Source organism: Tetrapisispora phaffii, chromosome 8 (genome assembly GCF_000236905.1).
Source record: "Tetrapisispora phaffii CBS 4417 chromosome 8, complete genome".
Taxonomy (NCBI): Eukaryota; Fungi; Ascomycota; class Saccharomycetes; order Saccharomycetales; family Saccharomycetaceae; genus Tetrapisispora; species Tetrapisispora phaffii.
This window is the reverse complement of record NC_016527.1, coordinates 458,313-480,522: the sequence shown is the minus strand read 5'-3', so window position 1 is coordinate 480,522 and position 22,210 is coordinate 458,313. Positions and strand designations below refer to the sequence as shown.

Genomic DNA, 22,210 nt, shown 5'->3' with positions numbered 1-22,210 from the left:
GACCACAATTAAACCCCGTAAATTATTGGCGGTGATCTTTCCAAAAAGAAGGAATCATATGAGCTGAGCGAGATAATTACAAGAAGGGGGGGAGGGGCAAAATGATACGTGGGGTGTGTGATGGGTTAAATCGAGACTATACATTGAAACAAGGGGCTGGAGGAGTCGGACGACAGTCAACCAAATGCAACAAATTTCTATAAAACAATACAATACAATACAATACAGCATAGATAGATAGTAGATGGTTATTCAAACCATTGAGAGTTTGTACTATAACAAGATGACAAAATAATCTGGGTTATTGATATCTGATACCTTTATATTCATGGTTAAGATAACAGATAGATATGCTATTAATATCGCTATATATATATATAAATATGTAGGTATCTTTAGATATAAGTTAATTCGAACTTATATTGTAAATAGTATCCTCTCTCCGGTTTTTTATATTTTTACTCTTTCTTTGACAGTTAGTCATACCAAGTGATTCGCACGACACACGGCTCTGCTCCCTATTTTCCAATTTGTGTCGTTTTCCTCACATAACGAGAAATTCGGCCTTTTAAATGAGGTGGAAAGTCTGGTAAACGGTCCCTTTCCGACAAACGCAATGATTATCTAAAAATTATATTGTCACTTATTTTGGTGTCATTTAATTATTCTATGTCAATTTAAAGTGTTGTGTTACACATTTGATCTGAGCTTAAGGTTTCAGCGTCGAATATAGAGCATACAAAAAGTATGTTACAACACTTTAAATGTTTATAAAAAAAATATAAGTATTATTTTATCATATAGAAAAATGATTATATATTACTTAGAATATATTATTTTTTTATTTCTTTCTAATTCAATGAATTAGTTAATTAAAAAAAAAATTTAAAATAAAAAAAAAAAGTGTTATGCAATTATGAATTGAACCAGTCGATTGGTTTCAATTCTTAGTCTTTTTATGAAAAAAAAAAAGAAGAAAAAAACCTTTGGTACGTTTTCTTGTGATTTATTTATATATATAATATTAACTTGTCATTCATTTGGTTAAAGAATGATAAAGTAATATTACACATTTCAATGCAGTTTGGGGTTTCATTATGTGCGATGTAACTCATATATGGATGATTTATGTTTTTTTGAAATGAAGAATAGAAAGTGGATTTAACAAATTAGGGTCATAAGTTTAAATATCTTTTTTGTATGTGTTTCTTTTTTATTTAAAATGATGATAACCATAATTTATAATTTTGTTGAGCAGGATCCACAAAACTATTCTCATAATCAAAACCATAATTTGAAATGCTCATATTTGTAATTGCAGAAGTAAAACTGTTATTGATTTTATTTATATCATTAAGTTCATATGGTTGTTGAATTTCCATTGAAAATAATAAATCATCATCATCAATCTCACTTTGCTCTTGTTGTTCCATGTTATTGATTGATGTGAACTGTTCTTGTTGAAACTGTGAGTTTGAGATGGGTATGTAAGTATCAGATGGGCTTAATGATAGATTATTGCCGTTTTCATCACCATTAGCACGGTTTAGGTTATTATTATTATGATCTAAATTTAGACCACTGATATTTTGAGAATTGTTAATTGTATAGTAATTTGACATGTTGTTAATATGTATATGTTTTTCACTTAGAAAATGTAGCGGAAACAATAATAATATCGTGTTGATATATAATCTTGTTTAAATTGTTGGTTGCTTATAAGTTTGAATATAGTATAACCACTAAATAAGATGGAATGAATTAAGAAGAGCAAGAATACAAAAACATGATTCCCACAATTATTAAAAACATCAATATTACGATACTTTATATATTAATTTAGATATCAATTGAAGATGTTTAAAATGCCCAATTTGTCCTTGTAACTCAATTGGAAACAATAACAACAATTAGCATAATTTGGACTGACTAATATTTTCTTAATGTAATAGTATATACACACCACCTACCCTCCAGGTCTACTACTATCTTTTTTTAACTCTGATCAAAAATGCTTTGTCAACATTAAAGATAATACAGGATCATAGACTCACCTCCACCACAATCGCAACCACAACCACCACGATTAGGATCAATGACCTACCTACATCTGAATTATACACCCAACCAAAAATCACATATGTAAAAGCACGGTTTCAACAAAATATTACCAGGGCATATGCGCATGCGTGTGGTCGTTTCTATTTGACTCACCCCCCCCCCCACGGTGCAGAAAAAAATCTCTCTCTCCTCCACGAGAATCTAAGTTGCGTGATATTAAAATGTTCGATCCACACTTTTTTCGTAAAATTTGCGTGATGAGATGAGTAACCGATGCAAATACACAGACAATGCACCACAGTGGCAGTGGAAGTGTCTAGAAAGTTTCAAACACAATTAAGAATCAAAAATGGAAACTTGATGAAGATCATGGAACCGGTAGTGCAGCATTGAAAGACACTGTTAGTAATTAAAAATGGAAATTTATTGAAAACATGATGATGAGTCTTTCGTTGTACAGAGAAAATACTGATGAAAGGGAGGGAAGAGCGAGTGCGTGAGTGCGTGAGCGGAGGAGAGGAAGTGATATTTTCATTATTTCCATTATTCAGCTACGAATATCACGCACAGACATGTGTGGATTGGAACCAAAAAATAGTAAACTTCATGATATTTAACATTACTAAAATCAAATCATGTGCAATGCAAACATTTCCTTTTTTTCCCATGTGGTTCAACTGAAGGAAAGAGAAACTCGTTGCGTTATTTGTACTGCAGTTTGTCTGTAAATTATTTGATTAATCCAACCATGTGTAGGGGACTTTTTCGACATGTGGCATGTATGCATTCACATGGTTTCTTTCTATCAACTTCTAGCAATTTCTCTTTTTTCCTTTTTGAGTTTTTTTTGGTTTTGGCTATTACGAAGCAATGCCGCTTATGATTATCCGCAAAAATTGTCATACGTTATTTTTAACAAATACCTAATTAACACCTTTGTTCTTGTTGATCGACTATTTACCAGCCAGATTAGATTAGATTAATGATTGTATTCTGTTGGTGTTTGTTCTTTTGTTTTCATTTTGGCATCACTCACAAGAATTTATTAGTAAGGTAAGCATGCGATTACAGTTACAAAACATGATTGCAGTTAGGGACAATTGTTTATTTATCGTTTAGTGAAGATGCGAAAATAATAGCATTTATCTTATGATCACACATGTGTATGCATGTTATACGTAAACTTTGTTCTTTGTAGACTAATTAAATCAGGAGCATTCTATTAAAAATCACGAGTAAGGGAAAAAGGCTCGTGATATAATCTGGTCTGATGACGAATTCACTGTATGTGTCCTCTCTTACTCTCTATTTACATATATTTTGGGTGTTTTGGTAACGCTTTCATCCACATTATACATTTTGTACACATGTGTATAGAAATGAACAGCGCGCTATAAAGATCAACCTGGCCGGGTCCTTCATCAAGTCTGGAACTATGTACTATGCTATTTTAAGTAACCTGATATGAAAACAACTGCCGCAGAACAAGCCATAGTTATGGGGGTGTGAATGTGATGTGGAAAAATGAACACAAACGAAGATGACGGAGCGCTTGTTTCTTTGCGGTGCTTTTTCTTTCCAACAAGTACAGAAGAGAGAAAAGTGCGGAGGCGTTAATGAAGGCGGGTTGCCCCGAAATTGTTCCGTAAATTTTCTCCGCCCGCTCAAAATAACCTGACAACGCATTCACGTAACGGATATTCGGGAATATTATTCACGGACACATTTTTGCAACCATACACCCAGTTAATAGCGCAATGAATATATTTCGTATCAATGTAAACAGATAATAATGTTATCTCTGTTTAAGTCTCTCTTTTCGTTATCATGTGGTTGCTCGGTTTCCCAGTTTAGATCATATGTTTTTTCGTTCAATTACTACTAGCAACATAGATATTTTTATACAGTTTTGTATTGTTAGTGGGGTCAAGATCAAACATATGATGATTGTTGTAGTCACGCAAGAAGTTATAGGTAGCATAAATGGTTCATAAGACGTAGTGCAGCTTGTTGTCCCGGATTAGCGTTCCTCGATTATACATCTGTTCGTAATTGACGTTCTGTTAATGGAATAAAATATTCAGTTAACAGAAATTGAGATACAGTTGTCATATATTACTATAACATTGAGAGGATACTGCTGGTTACGTTTCTTGAAGTTGCATTTAATTACGTACATTTCAACATTTTTTAAAATGCATTTGTTCTTATTTCCGTTCAATTGTCGGCAAATGGTATATATATATAAATTGGTAATTTACAGATTTGAAGTATATATTTCCTAATGAAGGGTAACACGTTTCCTAAATACGATTGCCTAAAGGGCAAGCACGACACACATCTTGAAACTCGAACAATATCGCTCACAATGGAGAATACTTTTTATGATAACTAAATCCAATATATATCTCATTGCACGTACAACAGCATACATATGCACCTTTAACTGGTTGACTATAAGTTGAGTCAGTGTTTAAAGTAACTATAAGAAAATTTTATACTTGTAACAAGATATAGTTCTTACAATGGAAATAAAAGGAAACTTAAGCTTTCTTTCATGTTGTTGTTTTTGATGTATTGATTAATGTATTTTATTAGTAATTATAAGAATACATATTATTTATGGAAACATTAATTATAAGAAAAAAATTGATCTTTTAATTGTAGAATTAAAGGAATAAAATTTGTTTTCATAATTAAACTTAGTGACGACGGGAGGCAGCAATGATGTTAGTCATTTCTTCAACCTTAGCCTTAGCTCTCTTGAAAGAACCTAATCTCTTCTTAGCGACCTTTCTGGCTCTCTTTTCACCGACGTTTCTGATAACATCCATTAATCTTCTTTCGTATGGAGCTAAACCAGCGAATTCTCTGACGATGGATCTGACGAACTTAGTTCTGTTAGAAGCAGCACCCTTTCTGTAAGAGATCTTTGGAGCTGGGGTCATAGAAGTTACCTTCTTACCTTTGTTTAAACCAACAGCAATACCTAAAATAAACAATTAAAAAATTAATTTGGAAATAATTTTAATATTAAATTTTTGTTAGTAAAATGAAAATTACAAAATATTGGATTATTATTTCAAATTGCTTCAAATAAAATAAAAGCACTTGTGAACCACATCTGAATCTCAACAATTAATATTATCGTAAAGTAATGATTTTTCTACACAAAATTTAAGTTGCTTTCAACCAAGTGATATTAACAGATCGTTATAATTCATTTAGAATAAAATTAATCTTTCATGCAATGTCTTTCTTCAGAATCAATACCCTGATATTATATTATGATACTTGTACTTGCATATTCCACATTTTGAGATATTCATATTTACATCTTCAATTAACTTGAAAGGGAGATAAAGATTATAATACAACATAGATGCAAAGAGAGTAGCACTGAAACCATTACTTCTAGTCATCACTTCTAGTTACTGCATATAAATCGTTGTCTTTATCCCCATCTACACTTCCTGAGGGAAGTAGTCCTTTCTATCTCTAGGTTTCGTCATATTAGTTATCGATATATTATTCTTCTAAGTGTTCAATATATAAGTATTCATATTCGAATATCCATAGTTCATTCATAATTCGGTCCGGAAGTGTTTGTATTTTATTAGAATTTGGGCATCTTTTGGGTTATTTACATACCAGTTTTAACAGCCATTTTTGTACAGTTATGTAGACTAATTGAGTTTTAAGTATCAAGAAAACCAAGTTACTTGTTATATATTAGAATTTAACATACCGTTTCTTATAAAGATAGGATTAGATGCATACAATTTTGATATTGTCGACTTACTATGCTGAATAATATTTCGCAGTAAACATAATTCTTCACATTCTACAAAAACAATACTAGTAGTTCATCGCCCTCAGATTGATTGTACTTGTTAAAGATATAAAATTTTGAAGACAGCCTCATCACGGTCATTAATTCACTTTAGAAGATTAAGTTTCCGCCTAGAAGAATCAAAACTCTCCTTCCAGCAGATAAAATGTTAGACGGACAGAGGCCAAAATCTTCCACGTTACAAAAAAGAATTTCAAAAGCCGTTGCTTTATGAACAAAATTTTGTGTAAAGCAATTTTTCTGAAAAGAGCTGAAAAATACTTTTTTTAATTCTTCAAAAAACTTTTAAATTGTGCATTATGTATGGGTGTTGTTTATATGTGACTGCTAAATTATTAAGTCTCAAAGTTTATTATACTAAGCGGTTAAATATTATCTTTTATTTAGTAGTTATTTTAAGTGTATAAGTGTATCTGAAATAAAATTGACTAATAAGAGTGTTAATATTCAAACCTATGATGTAGGTTTGGCAAAAACTTTTTTAAAGCCAGACCATCCGCCAGATGGAGGTGAGGCAGGCTCCACCGGATTACTATTGGAATCTTTTGAAGGTGATTTAGGATAACGGATGGCTTTTAGTCTCTCGATATAATTTTCCAAATCACCGATTTTATCTTGTAGCTTCATATTCTCGGTCATGACTTCTCTGTTTCTATTCATAGCTTGTTCTAAATCATATTTTAAATCATTTGGAAGGGCGGCATCTGGGTTTGGTAGGCTCTGCTTGCGGACTTCTTCTTCCAATTGCCTCTTAAGGGTTAATACAGTTAATCTTAAATCATTATTCTCATCAATTAAGGTTTCATTTTTTAGTCTATTATTAATTAATTCATTTGCAATAGAAACATGTTCCCGATTTAGCTGCGTATAGTCATGTTCCAATTTTTTTACTTCTCGATGTAATTGATGATTTTTAATTCTCATATGTTCGTACTGTTGTTCCTTTTGTTGTTCAAGTTCGTGAATATCTTTGTATTCATTTGAATATCTTTGAAGTGATATTGGAGTAATGTGGACTTCATTCATTGCGTCGTGTACAAATAAATCAGTATCATATTCTGAATCACGAATTGTCTTTGTAACTGTTCTCTTTATTGTGCTATGAGAAGATGGTACCATTTTCAATTCATTTTGTACAACCGACTGAGCGTCAGCTTTATCACTATCATATACATCATCAGTAGAATTATTAGAATCTATACTATTATTATTTTTTGTGCTCATAGCAGCTCTTTCATTAATCGATTCATATGAATAATAATGAAATAATTCAGTTTTCAGAAAGTCCAGTAACTGTTCAAATTTTAAGCTAAGAATATGATCTTCATTCTTTAGCATTAAGATGACAGCAAATTTTAAAATAGCTTCTATACCCTCGACGAAAACAATATCGAATATTCTAATGACAAACCCCAGTGGAAATCTGTATGCAAAAAATGTCAAAAACCATTGAGTGGCATACATTGTTGATCTGATACTTTGTCTAGTTAAATAATTGTATAGCTGAGGAGAGCTTTCTTCAATTAACCTATCAAACTGATATAACATCAACATAAGGCCGGGCATACCTGGTAAAAATAGCTCCCTTAATTCATAATTATTCATCAAACGTATTAACAAACCAAAGGTATCAGCTTCCGACTCGCAATTTAAAAGCAATGGGGCGACAATAAAAGCCATGCCTTGTGTATATCCGACTTCTTTATCATATAGAGAGTATGCTTTCATGACACTAAACAAGGATTCAGTTTTATCTTCAGGTATAAAATTGGTCCTTCTAATATCTCTACGAATTGCTGCCTCGTGTACCGATTCAAGATTTATGAGAGAAGAATAAATTTCTGTGAATTCCTTTGATTTGGAATTAGAAATCAATTGCCAAATTATTCCTCTAATTTGGGGAGGTATACCGTCAGTAATCATCTTTTCAAGTTTATCAGGGTCATCACGAGTCACTTTAGAAAAATCATCTACGACTTCCGACCAAAAGTTCCAGTCAATTTCCATGATATTCTCCTCTTGATCACTCTTTTCGGATTCTGTTTTAGAAGCTAATTCATTATTCGTAGCAGTGGAATCTGATACTAATCTTTCGACAAGGGTGCTATATGAGGATCTCAATATACACCTACCTTCCTTTAAATTTTCCTTTGACACATCGTTCTCGTTTTGGAAATTATGACTAGTTTTTCTAAATCTGTCTACTATTAAATTAATCTCAGCTGCAGAGCTTATAATAGATGTGTTTTTAGAATGGTTCCTTGATGGTAACTTAGGCGGGATTACGTCTGCGTTCGTAAAACCTAAATTTTTTCTAAAGGCTTCACTTTGCATTTCAGTCTCTAATGTTGGAGGTACATTATGAACTGCATTTTTTATTCCCACATTATTGCTCACGGGAACTGCCACTCTATTTCTAGATGGTAGGGGTGGTGAACTTGGACCTGGTGCTACTTTTGTTAAATTTGATGAGTCTAGACTCATAGATCCTTTTCTAGGTGGCAGTTGTGGTGTAAGGTTAGTAGTTTGGTTTTCTTGGTTTGAATATTCGACATCATCTTTTTCTGGAGTTGCTGTTAGTGATAAGTTAGTATTGATGTCATCTCCTGCGTTATTTTCTCCTTTAGTATTAATTGAATCATTATCTTGGATATCATGAAAAGCATGCTGATTGTTAATCTCAATTGCTAAAAGGTTAGAATCTTCTTTTTCGAGTTCTTCGTTAAAATGTTCTTCTCTATTAACATCTAATATCGTTGCATTTGGAGTTTCCTCATTTTTAATGTTTGCCAAATTTGATTCGTGATCCTCTTCTAAGCTTTCTCCTCCAATATTATCAGTAATGTAGTCTCCTGCCATCAGAACTTTATCTGGTTCCTCATTTAGATTGACACCGTCATCGTTTGGCAACTGATCTCCTTCATCTGAGCTCTTTAGAATTTCTTTAAATGCCTCATTTCCTATAGTGTTTATACTTTGGTTATCATTAGTCTTCATATTAGATAGACTTTGATTAACATCATCGACAAGTTTGTTTTCTGGCCGATTAGTGTCTTTCTGAACCTCGCCCTGGTTGGTTTTTACGTCATTCTGATCTATAATAGAATCATTAGCATCGCCAAAATCTTCATATTCAGACACCTGAGCATCTATTGTCTCTTTTACTAATGAATTGGTGTCAGTTTGTATATCTTCATGGTCAAGTTCCATCCTATCTTGATCCGTATTTTCAAAATGAAGTTTCTTGTCTTCTCCCTTAATAGATTCACTCATATCGTTTACTGGAGCAGCAGTTTAACAAATTGGTATAATGGAAATAAATTTTTGCCTCAGCCAGTATATACTTCAGTTAAATAAAAATTACCTACTCTAGTGTAATAATTACTCTTCTACTTATATATAGATAATGAACCCTATTGTTTCCTATTAAAGGGTGTGTTAACAGGTTTTTCAAACGAAATCTATGTATTTCCTTTTTTAAAATTTAGTGAATCCGAGATATTCTTAATTGTGAATGGCTGAAGATATGATTGCCCCGATAGGTGATTGATAAAAATAAAGTCCTTAAAAGTCAGAGATAATAGACTATGACATAAATAATTCAATGGTATAAGCTATATATGTCAACGATACTTATATTAATAATATACTTTTAAATAAATAATTGAAAAGTAACATATACGTGTCAGACAGCCATTAGGAGTTATATGAATCTTTTTTTAGTAAAATGATAAAAGATTTTAATATATTATTATTTTGTTTGTTAGTTATACAGCTGAGGTGTGACTAAATATAAAAACTATTAAAAGATACAATTATAATTATATTACATATCATTATAAATAAGGGACACCTTTATCTACGTTCTTCTTGACTATATACATTTTCTTTAATATAATAATTTCCTTTATCTTCTTTTAGATTCTGAGGTATGACTTCTTAATCATCAAAAAGATAATTATATACATCATCCATAGTCGTGGTATTGAACATTGGCTGCAAATTAAATGCATTCAGTGCTGTTTGATCGTTAAGCTTAGCTAAGTCTTCCTTTTTCAAAGCACCATTTACAATATTTTCTGATGATGCATTGTTTGTATTTGCATTATATGAACCATTTAGGTAAACTTGATTAAGGTCCATTGAATTGAGAAATTGAGGTGATGCTGGTACCAATGATTGCGTATTTTGCGTTTGGATATTTTGATTTGGCAATAGTGTAGCACTTTGAATTATAGGTTGCTCAATAGATTGATATTGTTTCTGCTGAGATGTAATAGATTTCTGATTTAAAGAATGAACTGCCTCAGATAGATTCTGTGATGGTAATTGATATGGCATTTGAAATTGAAACTGAGATTGAGTAGGAAATTGTTGAAGAAGTGGTGAAAATTGAATAGGGAATTGTTGCATATGAGGATTGGAAAATTTTGGTGTCAAATTAAAATTACTTTGGGGACCTTGGCGAAAAAGTGTAGTATTATTAGTATTACCATTATAATTTCCATCATTTGATAATAGCTTCATTAGATCCATGAAACTATTTGATTTATTAAAATCTGCACTCGGAACAGATACAGATTTTGGGAATGTTACTGAAGCATCAAACGGGAACATCTGAGGAGTAGCAACTATCTTTTGCTGTTCCCTGGATAGATTTGATCTCAGATCTTCCAACTCAACAGGTAGAGATTCCGTAACAGGTGTTCCTACACTCGCATTTATATCATCTTTATAAATCACAGTGATGATTTTAATAAATGGCTCACAGTCTATTAATTTCTCTTTCTGTAACTTCTCATACACTTCAATGACAGTTTTTAAACTAATCATTAAATTGCTTTTGTATGTGGAAGTTGGATTATGAATACAAAATGATATTAACACAATTGCAGCATTGGATAAATAAAATGAACAATACCATGCAAATAAAGCATTTATGGGATGGTTATTGATAAAGTTATTAACTGACATGATTATTCTTTGAAGTGTATCAAATAATAGCGTAACACATTTTTGAATTTCATATTTGTTATCATCACTTTCAGATATTTTATTCTTCTTTGTTGAAAAGAATTGCTGTAGAATAAAAATAATGAGGTATTCCTTTTGCCACATCAATAAAAATCTTGTAAACGCTAACCAAGGATATTCTTGTAGATAATTTGCTAATGCCGATGCTGATATATCTGTTTGTAAGTACTTTGGTCTATTTTTGGCCCATTTTTCAATCTCATCACAGACTTGTAAACACTTTGAACTTGTAATATCATGATATGTTTTGTTACTATTATCCCCCCTTCTCAAAAACGTTTTTACTAATCTTGTTTCTTCAATACACAATATATACATTGTCGGATGTGTTGTATGTTGGAGTGAATTATCTAGAGATGATGGCAAAGAAATGTTGAAAACATTGGTTTCACAATGTCCAAGTTGAGTAGGTCTATCTAATAATAATGATAATTGGAATTCTTGAATATAAATTAACCACCAAATTCTTCTTCTTTGTTCTTTTGTACCCGAATCCTTTACTTTTTCTGATATCTCTTTATTTAAACCTAAAGAAAGAGCTAAACTTACAGCATGCCCAATAAACACATAAGATGTGTTAAATTTCATTTTTAATTGTGCATACTTGGATAATAAGTAAAAATTTATCACTAGAGTAAAAGAGCCTGATGTAAAAATGGTATTCTTTAATTTTAGAATTGCATTTTGATAATAGAAATAGTCAATATCTACTGAATCCCCATTAATACACCATGACCCTATTGCCAATATTGCATTAAATAAAGCTTGCCATTCATCTTTATCGGTTACATCAAATTCATTATTATAGATAGACATCATCGATTCCTTCGACACTATTGGGAAGTGAACATGGAAGTTTGAAAAATATGAGTCTAGATACTCAGCTGTTACATTTCTTGAAGTCAGTGCATTTTTAGTAGTTAGAGGTTTTGGCCCTGTATATTTTTTTGTTTGACAAACATTAACATTAAATAGTTTGTTTATGTTTATATTTTTGCTTTCTATTATACTTCTTAACAACGAATATTGAGAAGAAGTACCAAAAAATCCACAATTATTAACATCTGCAAGCAAAAATGCTATAGGATCATCTGCTGGTTTTACCGAAATATCTTCGGACCAGTCAAAGCCTCTCAAATGATCATTTGGTGTATTTTTTTCCAGAATGGAATAATCTTCATATATTATTGAATTAGAATCCAATATCTTATTAGAGTCTTTAATAGATGGTTCTTTCTTAACTGTTACCATTTTATTTTTCTTCTTCCCATATCCATTTATTTCAAAAGCTGGCGAAGAGTTAGAAGTATCTCTTGCTCTTTTATTATTATTATTATCATCATCATCATAACTATTATTATATGTGTACATTTTCATTTTATTATTACATTTTGCAACACTATCGTTTATAGTATCATTTATATTCTTAGTATTATTACGTTGGGTGTCATTATCATCAATATCATCATTAGGTCTGTCATTATCATTATCATTATCATCATTTTCATCGTGAGAGTCGTCTGCATTAGGACCATCATTATCTTCACTTTCGTCAGTTTTTTTAACATTTTTAAAATCTTTGATGAAATCCACCGAATTATCCAGCAAAATTTTTTTCATTTCTGTAGCATTATTTAAGTTCAAAGTATTGTCCAAGTTGATATTTGGAAAGAATTCATAAAATAACTGTTCAAATTTCGATAACCTATCTTCAACTTCAGTCAAATGAGCTCTTGTTAACGGAGATCTCCTCTTTCTGGGCGAATAACAACACTCCCATTTATTCTTTAGACATTTTGCACACTTTGGATTTTCTTTCGAACATCTAAGTTTCTTAATTCGACACGAATCACAAGCTTGATCAACAACTCCAGGTATTCGAGGCATTGCAAATTTGTGTGTTTTTTCAGGTGTTATGTAATTTTCTTGGTTCTTTTATAGCTGTAAACGCATATACTCACTATTTTCTCCAATAGCCAATGATGAAGGGTTCCGCTTATTAACCAAAGTCACTTATAGAAAGTCATTACCATCTACGTTGAAATATATCTGAAATATATATAGATATATGTTTCAGAGATATTTCAAATGTGGATAATTTGATATCTCTCGGTAATATATGAACGTACAGATAACATAACTCATGGTTATGAGAACCTAGGCACGAAAGGTGCATGCAAAAAAGAAAACAGAATCGCAAAAACGCACAATATTACCGTAGAACGCTATAATTTTCAAAAACGAAAAAAGAAAAAACAAAAGCAGAGGGTCGTACAAATCAATGTGCGGTTAAATAGTGAGCAAAAACATGTTTTTGCTTCTGTAAGTGCGGGGCCGCGTGAGGGGGGGCTGCACATATGCGTAGCATCTAAGCGCAGATATAACGCCGCAGAAGACACACCAAACTGTGTGGGAGGCGCATTGTTTGGCCAAAGTGGCACTGCAAATACGCAGGGACTGGAACAACTCACTTCGATCTGGCATTCCGATCTGTGCTGCCACATTGGCGCTAGCACATGGCCATATGTCGTGGGGTGTAGGATCGATGCCCTCCCTCATGGTGGCAGTATTGAGGGATCGTGGTCCTTCTGAGAAGGTTACAGCTTGCGCTCGAGTGTTCGGGTTATGTGTGTCCTGGTACTTCGTCGTGAGGATACACCCACATACACACGCACACGCACACGCACACTACTAAATTTGGCTTATTGTCCGCTCACATTTTGTGTGCGGGTAACGCTGTGATTTCTCAGTACAGTTGAGAAAATATATATATCAATATTACTAGTACATAGTAACAGATCAGATATTTCCGATGACCTTCACACTACATATAACAACAAAGATCCATGTAGATTTATATATACAAGTGCAACCAGTAAGCAGCATAATCTATCGCTTCACTTTTTGGAGGGATATGCTAAATATTTGCCTCCTATAGACCTCAACGTATTTTTATAACTTGTGTGGCAGAGGATGGCTACAAAACCTTCAAATAATTTAAGAAGGGAGCACAAATGGCTCAGAGAAGCTCAGCTGTTTAATAGTTCTAGCAATGAATTACTTCTACGTATTCTGACGGACAATACCATATCTGCAAGACTCCCCACAACTGTCCCAATACAACCACCACTGAACTCTCAGCGGGTTAACATTGATACTCACTCAGTTAACAATATTAATGCGACACGTTCAGAGTTTACCTCGGAATTGAGTGATACTAGACGTCAGAACCATGAAGAGCGGTCTTCAAATCTGGTAATTTGTGCCGAGGCACAATCTAATTCTTCAATTGGTAAATCGTTAATACAAACTTCAGTGAATACAAATACTGAAAATGAAATTTTAGAGATTGAAAATGATTTAATTCGTAATTTGGAAAGTCATCTGAACTTAATTAAAGAACAGATAGAAATTTTGTCTAATTCTAGAAGAACAAGAAAAAGTAAGAAAGAAAGTTTGATGCAAGACGTACACCCCAAATTAGATCAATTAGAACCAGTTATCAAAACTTTGAAAAGACAATACTTTGAAAAGACAAATAAACAAATTAATCACAATGCTAATAATAGCCAACCCCCAGTTCCACAACTATCTGGCAGGGAGACAATTGATGATCGCGTTTTGATTCACGTTCTGGATGAAGAAGAAGATTTTGCAGAAGACAATGACAACGATATTATAATAACACAGGCTAACATAGGATTGGATAGATCAGATAAACTTCATGAACAACCCCCAAAAAGGAGTTTACGTGAAAGGAAAAACGTCGACTACAGGGTATTTCCTACTTTGGAATCGGCGACAGTATCCTTTCAGACAAGTGAGTTGCATGATGAAGACACTATGGAAGCGGAGTATGATGCCGTTTCCGATTATATGACAACAAGAAGCGAAGACAGAGACGAAGAATTAAACAAAAGTGATGAAGATTTTGTAGTGCCTGACAGTAACGGTAATGTTTTAAATCAAACACAGGATTCAGAATATAAAGATGATTATGGTGCTGATACTGAGTATGGAAATTCTCAATCTACAAATATACAGACAGCAGAAAACAATGTTGTTGAGGTCCAAATCCAAACCTTGTACAAAAGCAATGCTAACGACAATGCTTCTAACTCCGAAGATGATGAAATACTCATGTCATCTCCGGTGAAAGATAACAAGACAAATAATTATAGTAATGAAAATACTAATAATGAAATTGTTGAGATAGATTTAATTGAAAGAGATTTGGATTTGGATTTGGACTCTATAGTTGCCAATGAAAAATCACATATAATCGGTGCAAATAACATGTCCAGTCAACGTAATCTTTCGTTATCTGACCAAAATAACCTATCATCATCGGGACAGATGGCTATCTCACATTCAGATTTGGAATTATTAGATGCTGACGAGGGATTATCTGATAGTGATCTAGAATTATTTGATGAAGAACGTGAGAATAAAACACAGAATATTAACATTAAAGAATTAGATGATGATCTAAAAATTATAGCAGAGAGAAAATTAAATGATGATGTTCCTCTTGAATTTCCTGGTATTAAAAAGGAAGATTCAGAATTGTATGAAAACATCTCTTTGAGTAACACCACTAAAATGAACGCGCAAAATGACAATCAAGTAAGTGAATTATTAGATGACTCTTACTATGAACTTGAAGAAGCCAATTCCCTAACATATAACCAAGAACAAAATAATGGAACTGGTAAACATCTATGGACTAATGAAGTTAAAAGCAAATTACAGGAAGTGTTCAAGCTTCCAGGCTTTAGACCTAATCAAGAAGATGCTGTAAATGCAACATTAAGCGGCAAAGATGTGTTTGTATTAATGCCCACGGGTGGTGGTAAGTCTTTATGTTACCAATTACCTGCAATTATTAAATCTGGTAACACAAAAGGTACCACTATTGTCGTATCTCCACTTATCTCTTTGATGCAAGATCAAGTGGATCATTTACTTGCCAAGAATATAAAAGCTTCTATGTTTAGTTCTAAAGGTACTGCCGATCAAAGAAGGCAAACATTCAACTTATTTATTCACGGATTATTAGATTTGATATATATTTCTCCTGAAATGATCAGTGCATCAGAACAATGTAAACGAGCAATTGCCAAATTACATGAAGATGGAAATCTGGCACGTATTGTTGTTGATGAAGCACATTGTGTTTCTAATTGGGGTCACGATTTTAGACCTGACTATAAAGAATTGAAATTTTTTAAAGGTGAATATCCAAATATACCTATGATGGCTCTGACAGCTACTGCTAGTGAACAAGTAAGAATGGATATAATACATAATTTGAAATTGAAAGATCCTGTATTTTTGAAGCAAAGTTTTAACAGGACAAATTTATATTATGAAATTATCAAAAAATCTAAAAATACAATATTTGAAATGTCCGATGACATTAAAAGAAGATTTAGAAACCAAACAGGAATTATATATTGTCATTCCAAAAACTCATGTGAGCAAACTTCTGCACAAATGGAAAGAGCAGGTATTAAATGTGCTTATTATCATGCGGGAATGGAACCCGATGACAGGTTAAAGGTACAGAAAGCATGGCAAGCCGATGAGGTACAAGTTATATGTGCAACTGTAGCATTTGGCATGGGTATTGACAAGCCTGATGTGAGATTTGTATATCATTTTACCGTACCACGTACGTTAGAAGGTTATTATCAAGAAACTGGGAGAGCTGGAAGAGATGGTAAATTTTCCTACTGTATTACATATTATTCTTTTAAAGATGTTAGAACAATTCAAACTATGATCCAAAAGGATGAAAATTTAGATAGAGAAAACAAAGAAAAACATCTTAATAAACTGCAACAAGTCATGGCTTACTGTGATAACGTTACTGACTGCAGAAGAAAGTTAGTACTTTCTTATTTTAATGAACAGTTTGACTCTAAATTATGCAAAAAGAATTGTGATAATTGTCGAAATAGTAAAAATATTGTTACCGAAGAAAGAGATGTCACAAATGACGCGAAGGTTATAGCCAAAATGGTGAAAGAGATTGAATATAATAGAGTGACACTGATATACTGTCAGGATATATTTAAAGGATCAAAAAGTTCCAAAGTTGTTCGTGCTGGTCATGATTCTCTTAATGGTCATGGAGCTGGGAAAAGTTTAAGCAGATCTGATATTGAAAGAATATTTTTTCATCTAATTACAATTGGAGTCTTACAAGAATATTCCATTATGAATAATAGCGGCTTTGCCTCTAATTATGTAAAATTAGGACCAAAGGCATATGGATTATTAACAGGGAACATGAAAGTAAAAATGCAGTTTAATATTTCAGTTGATTCTTCAAAGTCATCCACACCTGCTCCTAATTCATCAAGACCACAGTCAAGACAAGATTATAACAAGAATTATTCAAATAACATTGAAATTGTTAGTGCAAAGCAACACTTACAAGGTTACACATATAATGAAAATTCTGCTTCCAAACCTAAATCATATAGTAATTCCAACGAAAAACAGTTTTCAAACGAGACTGATTTTGCATTCAAAACAATAAAAGATCTATGTCAACAAACGGGTCTAAATGTTTCTAATCAATCAATAAATTTATTGGTAAATTTCCTTCCTGTTACCGCTGAGGAATTTTATGCACTGGTAGGTAACAATGGTAAATTCTCATTATTTAAAAATGAATTTATGAAACTAAGAAAAAAAAAATTTCAATTATTAGCTTCAAATAATGATATGAACACTTCATCCGAGTCTTATTCAATTAATGACAGCATAATACTAAGTAACTATAATTCCACACAGAAGAACCAAAAAGTTACTGGGAATAAATCTCAATACTTTGGGATGAGCTATGAGGAAGAAAAGGAGAACTCAGAAATTATGGATATATTAAGAGATAACCAGTATCATAACAAACCCTCTGTAAAAGAGGTACCGAATAGTTCATACATGGCTAACTCCAACATGACTGCAAAAAAAAAGTCATATTATAAGAAAGGATTTCGTTCATATAACGGAAGTAAGAGATATAGAAAATAGTCTAAGAATATTATTTTTAGTTTATTAGATACATACTTTTTAATAATAGATTTCATATAAATGGTTATACAGACATAGTTAGTATAGAAGATGTAATTTCTTCATCCTTGAACTAAATACGCCAATGCTAACAAATAGACTTCAATATAATCAATTGATTTCATTGGCTACCTCTTCAACAGATGGACATGTGCAAATTAAATTTAAATCACCATAAGTGTCATCTAATCTAGTTACTGTTGGCCAAAATTTATTATATTTTAAATGAGGTAATGGGTAAGCGGCTTGCTCACGCGTGTAACCTCTAGTTTCCCAATCGGTTGAAGTTATCAAATCCTCCAACGAATGTGGAGCATTCTTGATTAGCAAACCATTTGACTTGCCACGTATATACGCGTCAATTTCGCTTTTAATAGAAATCATTGTATTAACAAATCTATCTAATTCCTCCAGATTTTCAGATTCTGTTGGTTCAACCATCAATGTACCTGGTACCGGGAATGCCAAAGTTGGGGCATGAAATCCATAATCTTGTAATCTTTTTGCAACATCAATTGCTTCAATACCATGTTTCTTATACATTCTTAAGTCAAGTATGAATTCATGGGCACAATGATCAAAGCTCTTATCACTACCATCAATAAATAAAATTTCATAATGTGATTGTAATCTCTTCATCATATAGTTGGCATTAAGCATAGCAATAACACTAGAAAATGGCAAACCTTTAGATCCCATCATTTTAATGTATGTATACGATATTGGAATCACTAAAGCATTCCCATATGCTGCCGAGGAAACAGGCTTTATAGATTCTTCACTACCAATGTCTGACAACATAGTGACAACATCATGACGAGGCAGGAAAGGAACTAAATGTGACTTCACACAAATAGGTGCACCGGCTGGACCACCACCACCGTGTGGGATTGAGAATGTTTTATGGCAATTTAAATGACATACATCAGCGCCCAAATCACCTGGTGAAGTTAATCCAACTTGGGCATTCATATTGGCACCATCCAGATAAACTTGACCTCCAAAGTTATGAACAATATTGATAGCTTCCTTGATACCTTCTTCGAATAGACCATATGTCGAAGGGTACGTAATCATGGCTGTAGCTAAATTATCCTTATGCAATTTTGCTTTTTGTCTTAAATCAATTAAATCTAGCGCACCATTTTCCAAACAATTAACAGGGATAACCTTAAAATTGCACATAGCAGACGATGCAGGATTAGTACCATGAGCTGAAATAGGAATTAGACAAATATTACGATTACCTTGATTAATACTTTCTAAATATGCTTTAATAGTTCTTAAACCGGCATATTCACCTTGTGCACCAGAATTTGGTTGTAAAGAACAGCCGTCAAAGCCGGTAATTGAACACAGATCCTTTTCAAAGGAGTTTATCATTTCTTGATAACCTTTAACTTGATCAATAGGTTGAAATGGATGTATATTGGCAAATTGGGGCCATGTCATTGGGATCATTTCTGTGGTTGCGTTCAATTTCATTGTACACGAACCCAACGGTATCATGGAATTAGCAAGAGACAAATCCCTTGACTGTAAACGATGTAGATATCTTAACATCGCCGTTTCGCTATGATGAATATTAAAGACTTCTTGTTTCAAGAAGTCATTTGTGCGTCTCAAATGGATTGGAAATTCTTTAAGAGGAGTTTTAGTTTTAACATAGTTACTTACTGTATCATTCGATTTGTCGGTAAATAAAGCAACTAATGCATTCAGATCCTCCATGGTAGTCGTTTCATCCAAAGATAAAGAAATGGTTTTTTTGTCTACAGCAAAGATATTTATGTTGAACTCATTGAAAGCCCTTTGTAAAAATTCCTTAGAGGTTTGACCATCCTTTAGTTCTACGGTAAGCGTATCAAACCAAGATTCGTTGATTAAATTACCTTTAGAATTTGCTGACTTAATCTCTTCAGCCAATATCGATGTCATGCCATAAATCCTTTTTGCAATATCAGTTAAACCTTTAGGGCCATGATATACGGCATAATTAGCAGCCACATTAGCCAGCAAGGCTTGTGCAGTGCATATATTCGATGTTGCTTTATCACGTTTGATATGTTGTTCTCTTGTCTGGATTGCTAAACGTAATGCTGGCTTTCCTAGACGATCTTTTGAGACACCAACAATTCTACCCGGAATTCTTCTGTTTAATTTCTTCTGAACTGCAAAAAAAGCTGCATGAGGACCACCATAACCTAGTGGGACACCAAATCTTTGTGAAGAGCCCAAAACGATATCAGCACCAAACTCAGATGGAGGCTTCAGCAAAGTTAATGCTAGTAAATCAGATGCAACAGAAAATAGACCTTTATTTTCATGAATGATGTTTGAATATTTAAGTAGTATTTCAGGTGATAATATAGAGCCATTTGTGTCTGGATATTGCAATAAACAGCCGCAGACTTGTGGATCTTCTAAAGCTGCAATTGTATTTTCCACGTTATTAAAATCGATTTCTACTATTTCGATATTGAATGGATTAGCTCTTGATAATAGAACACTTTTAGTTTGAGGGTGGATATTCTTATCAATGGCATATTTAGTCTTTTTCTTTTTTGCAGAATAAAAGGACAATAGTAAAGCTTCACCTGCAGAGGTGCCTTCATCTAATAGCGATGCATTTGCGACAGGTAGTCCTGTCAATTCAGTCACCACTGTTTGAAAATTTAATAAGGACTCTAATCTACCTTGAGAGATTTCGGGTTGATATGGAGTATACGAAGTGTACCATTCTGGAGACTCGACTAAATTTCTTTTAATGACAGGAGGTAAAATAGTACCGTAATAACCTTTACCAATATAATTTTTAACTTTATAGTTGTTTTTATTTGCAATTTTCTTTAAATTTTCAAGCATTTCATTTTCTGAAAATCCATCTAATGGAGCGTCTAATTGCAATTGTCTTTTAATCAATATATTTTTTGGAACAACTTTATTGATAAAAGAATCTAAATCTTTATAATTCATTAATTTTAACATCTTCTCAGTATTCTCTGGTGATGGACCTAAATGACGCCTTTGGAAATTATCTAAGGGACGATTCAACTCTGAAACGTCAACATTGTATATTTTTGAATAAGTGTCAGAAGAGACATTGGCGACATCGAAATGGATTGCAGATGTTGACAATTGTTTTTGTAAAGCTACAAATTTAATAGTTTTATAGAGATGTGCAGAACTTCTTCTTAATCCCAACATACTCAAAGGCCTATTATAATTTATTTTTATTTTACTCTGTATAATGAACCAAAAATAGAGTATGAGAATACATGATGAGAAACCTGGAAGCACAATGCAAGATCAGGATTCAATATAAATATTTCCAAAATTGTAGGATCTTATATATAAATATTCTGGTTGTAAGCGATGCCCTTAAAATGACTAAAAACACAGAACTGACTAAAATAAAAAAGATAAAAACAGAGTCTAAAAGAGTCTTAAAAATAACCTTCAAAGCACTCTAAGGATGTACAAGAACGAGTAAGATCGAATTGTGTACCTTTTGAAACCTTACTATGCCATGACAAACTAAGTTCTCATGGTATTTACCTATTCTGAATATATATACACGATAAAAAAAAGTACGAACATATCATCAACTTTCTCTTGTGCATGTACAATCAAGAAAGTTGAGGTGCTTTAACAAGATGTGATTATCATCTTCTGTTTTGCTTCTTGTGATGTCTTAGCAAGTTTTAAAGAGGGAGATATATATGTTATCGATAGATATCGATATCTCGTTCTTAGAGGAAACAAACGGAACGGAGTCAGGTGTCCCACATTTAAAAGAACCAAACAGTGCCTTTGAAGCAAAGGGAAAAGAGTCAAAAACCCATGTGCTAGCTTACTCGCAATGGTGATGCTATATGTTTGATGAACAGCGTTCAAGATAGCTACCACACTATATTCACTTTTGAAGAAAAGAAAAAAGGCAAATAAGGCATCTTTAAAACAAAACAAAACACAATAAGATATTGGTTAAGCGAAGAATCTATATATAAGTATATATGTGCTTACCGTTTTAGTTTTTACATGCCTTCATGTAGCTATGGTACTTTCAAAGCTTTATATCATCAGTTTGTGCGACAGACTGATCATTAAGCCCCGCCCACAATTATATATATATTAATTAAAGTATTTGAAACCTTAACGAAATGACTTGAGGGTGCATGT

At 32.8% G+C, this 22,210-nt stretch overlaps 6 protein-coding genes across 6 annotated transcripts; 1 reads left to right on the top strand and 5 right to left on the bottom strand.

The window, feature by feature from the left end:
* Window positions 1–1,217: 1,217 nt before the first annotated feature.
* On the bottom strand, window positions 1,218–1,622 carry ATG41 (Atg41p; the record flags this gene model as incomplete). The annotated part of the gene is made up of 1 exon (XM_003686792.1): window positions 1,218–1,622. The coding sequence occupies one exon, from the start codon at window positions 1,620–1,622 to the stop codon at window positions 1,218–1,220; it is 405 nt and encodes a 134-aa protein (XP_003686840.1).
* Window positions 1,623–4,763: 3,141 nt separating this feature from the next.
* On the bottom strand, window positions 4,764–5,728 carry RPL36A (60S ribosomal protein eL36; the record flags this gene model as incomplete). The annotated part of the gene is made up of 2 exons (XM_003686791.1): window positions 4,764–5,050; window positions 5,713–5,728. 2 exons carry the CDS (start codon window positions 5,726–5,728, stop codon window positions 4,764–4,766), a joined length of 303 nt encoding a protein of 100 aa, XP_003686839.1.
* A 639-nt stretch (window positions 5,729–6,367) lies between these two features.
* On the bottom strand, window positions 6,368–9,187 carry TPHA0H02000 (uncharacterized protein; the record flags this gene model as incomplete). The annotated part of the gene is made up of 1 exon (XM_003686790.1): window positions 6,368–9,187. One exon carries the CDS (start codon window positions 9,185–9,187, stop codon window positions 6,368–6,370), a length of 2,820 nt encoding a protein of 939 aa, XP_003686838.1.
* Window positions 9,188–9,853: 666 nt separating this feature from the next.
* GAL4 (galactose-responsive transcription factor GAL4) lies at window positions 9,854–12,835 on the bottom strand (the record flags this gene model as incomplete). The annotated part of the gene is made up of 1 exon (XM_003686789.1): window positions 9,854–12,835. The coding sequence occupies one exon, from the start codon at window positions 12,833–12,835 to the stop codon at window positions 9,854–9,856; it is 2,982 nt and encodes a 993-aa protein (XP_003686837.1).
* A 1,086-nt stretch (window positions 12,836–13,921) lies between these two features.
* Window positions 13,922–17,989, top strand: SGS1 (ATP-dependent DNA helicase SGS1; the record flags this gene model as incomplete). Its single annotated transcript, XM_003686788.1, has 1 exon — window positions 13,922–17,989. One exon carries the CDS (start codon window positions 13,922–13,924, stop codon window positions 17,987–17,989), a length of 4,068 nt encoding a protein of 1,355 aa, XP_003686836.1.
* Window positions 17,990–18,139: 150 nt separating this feature from the next.
* On the bottom strand, window positions 18,140–21,235 carry GCV2 (glycine decarboxylase subunit P; the record flags this gene model as incomplete). Its single annotated transcript, XM_003686787.1, has 1 exon — window positions 18,140–21,235. One exon carries the CDS (start codon window positions 21,233–21,235, stop codon window positions 18,140–18,142), a length of 3,096 nt encoding a protein of 1,031 aa, XP_003686835.1.
* Window positions 21,236–22,210: the final 975 nt, after the last annotated feature.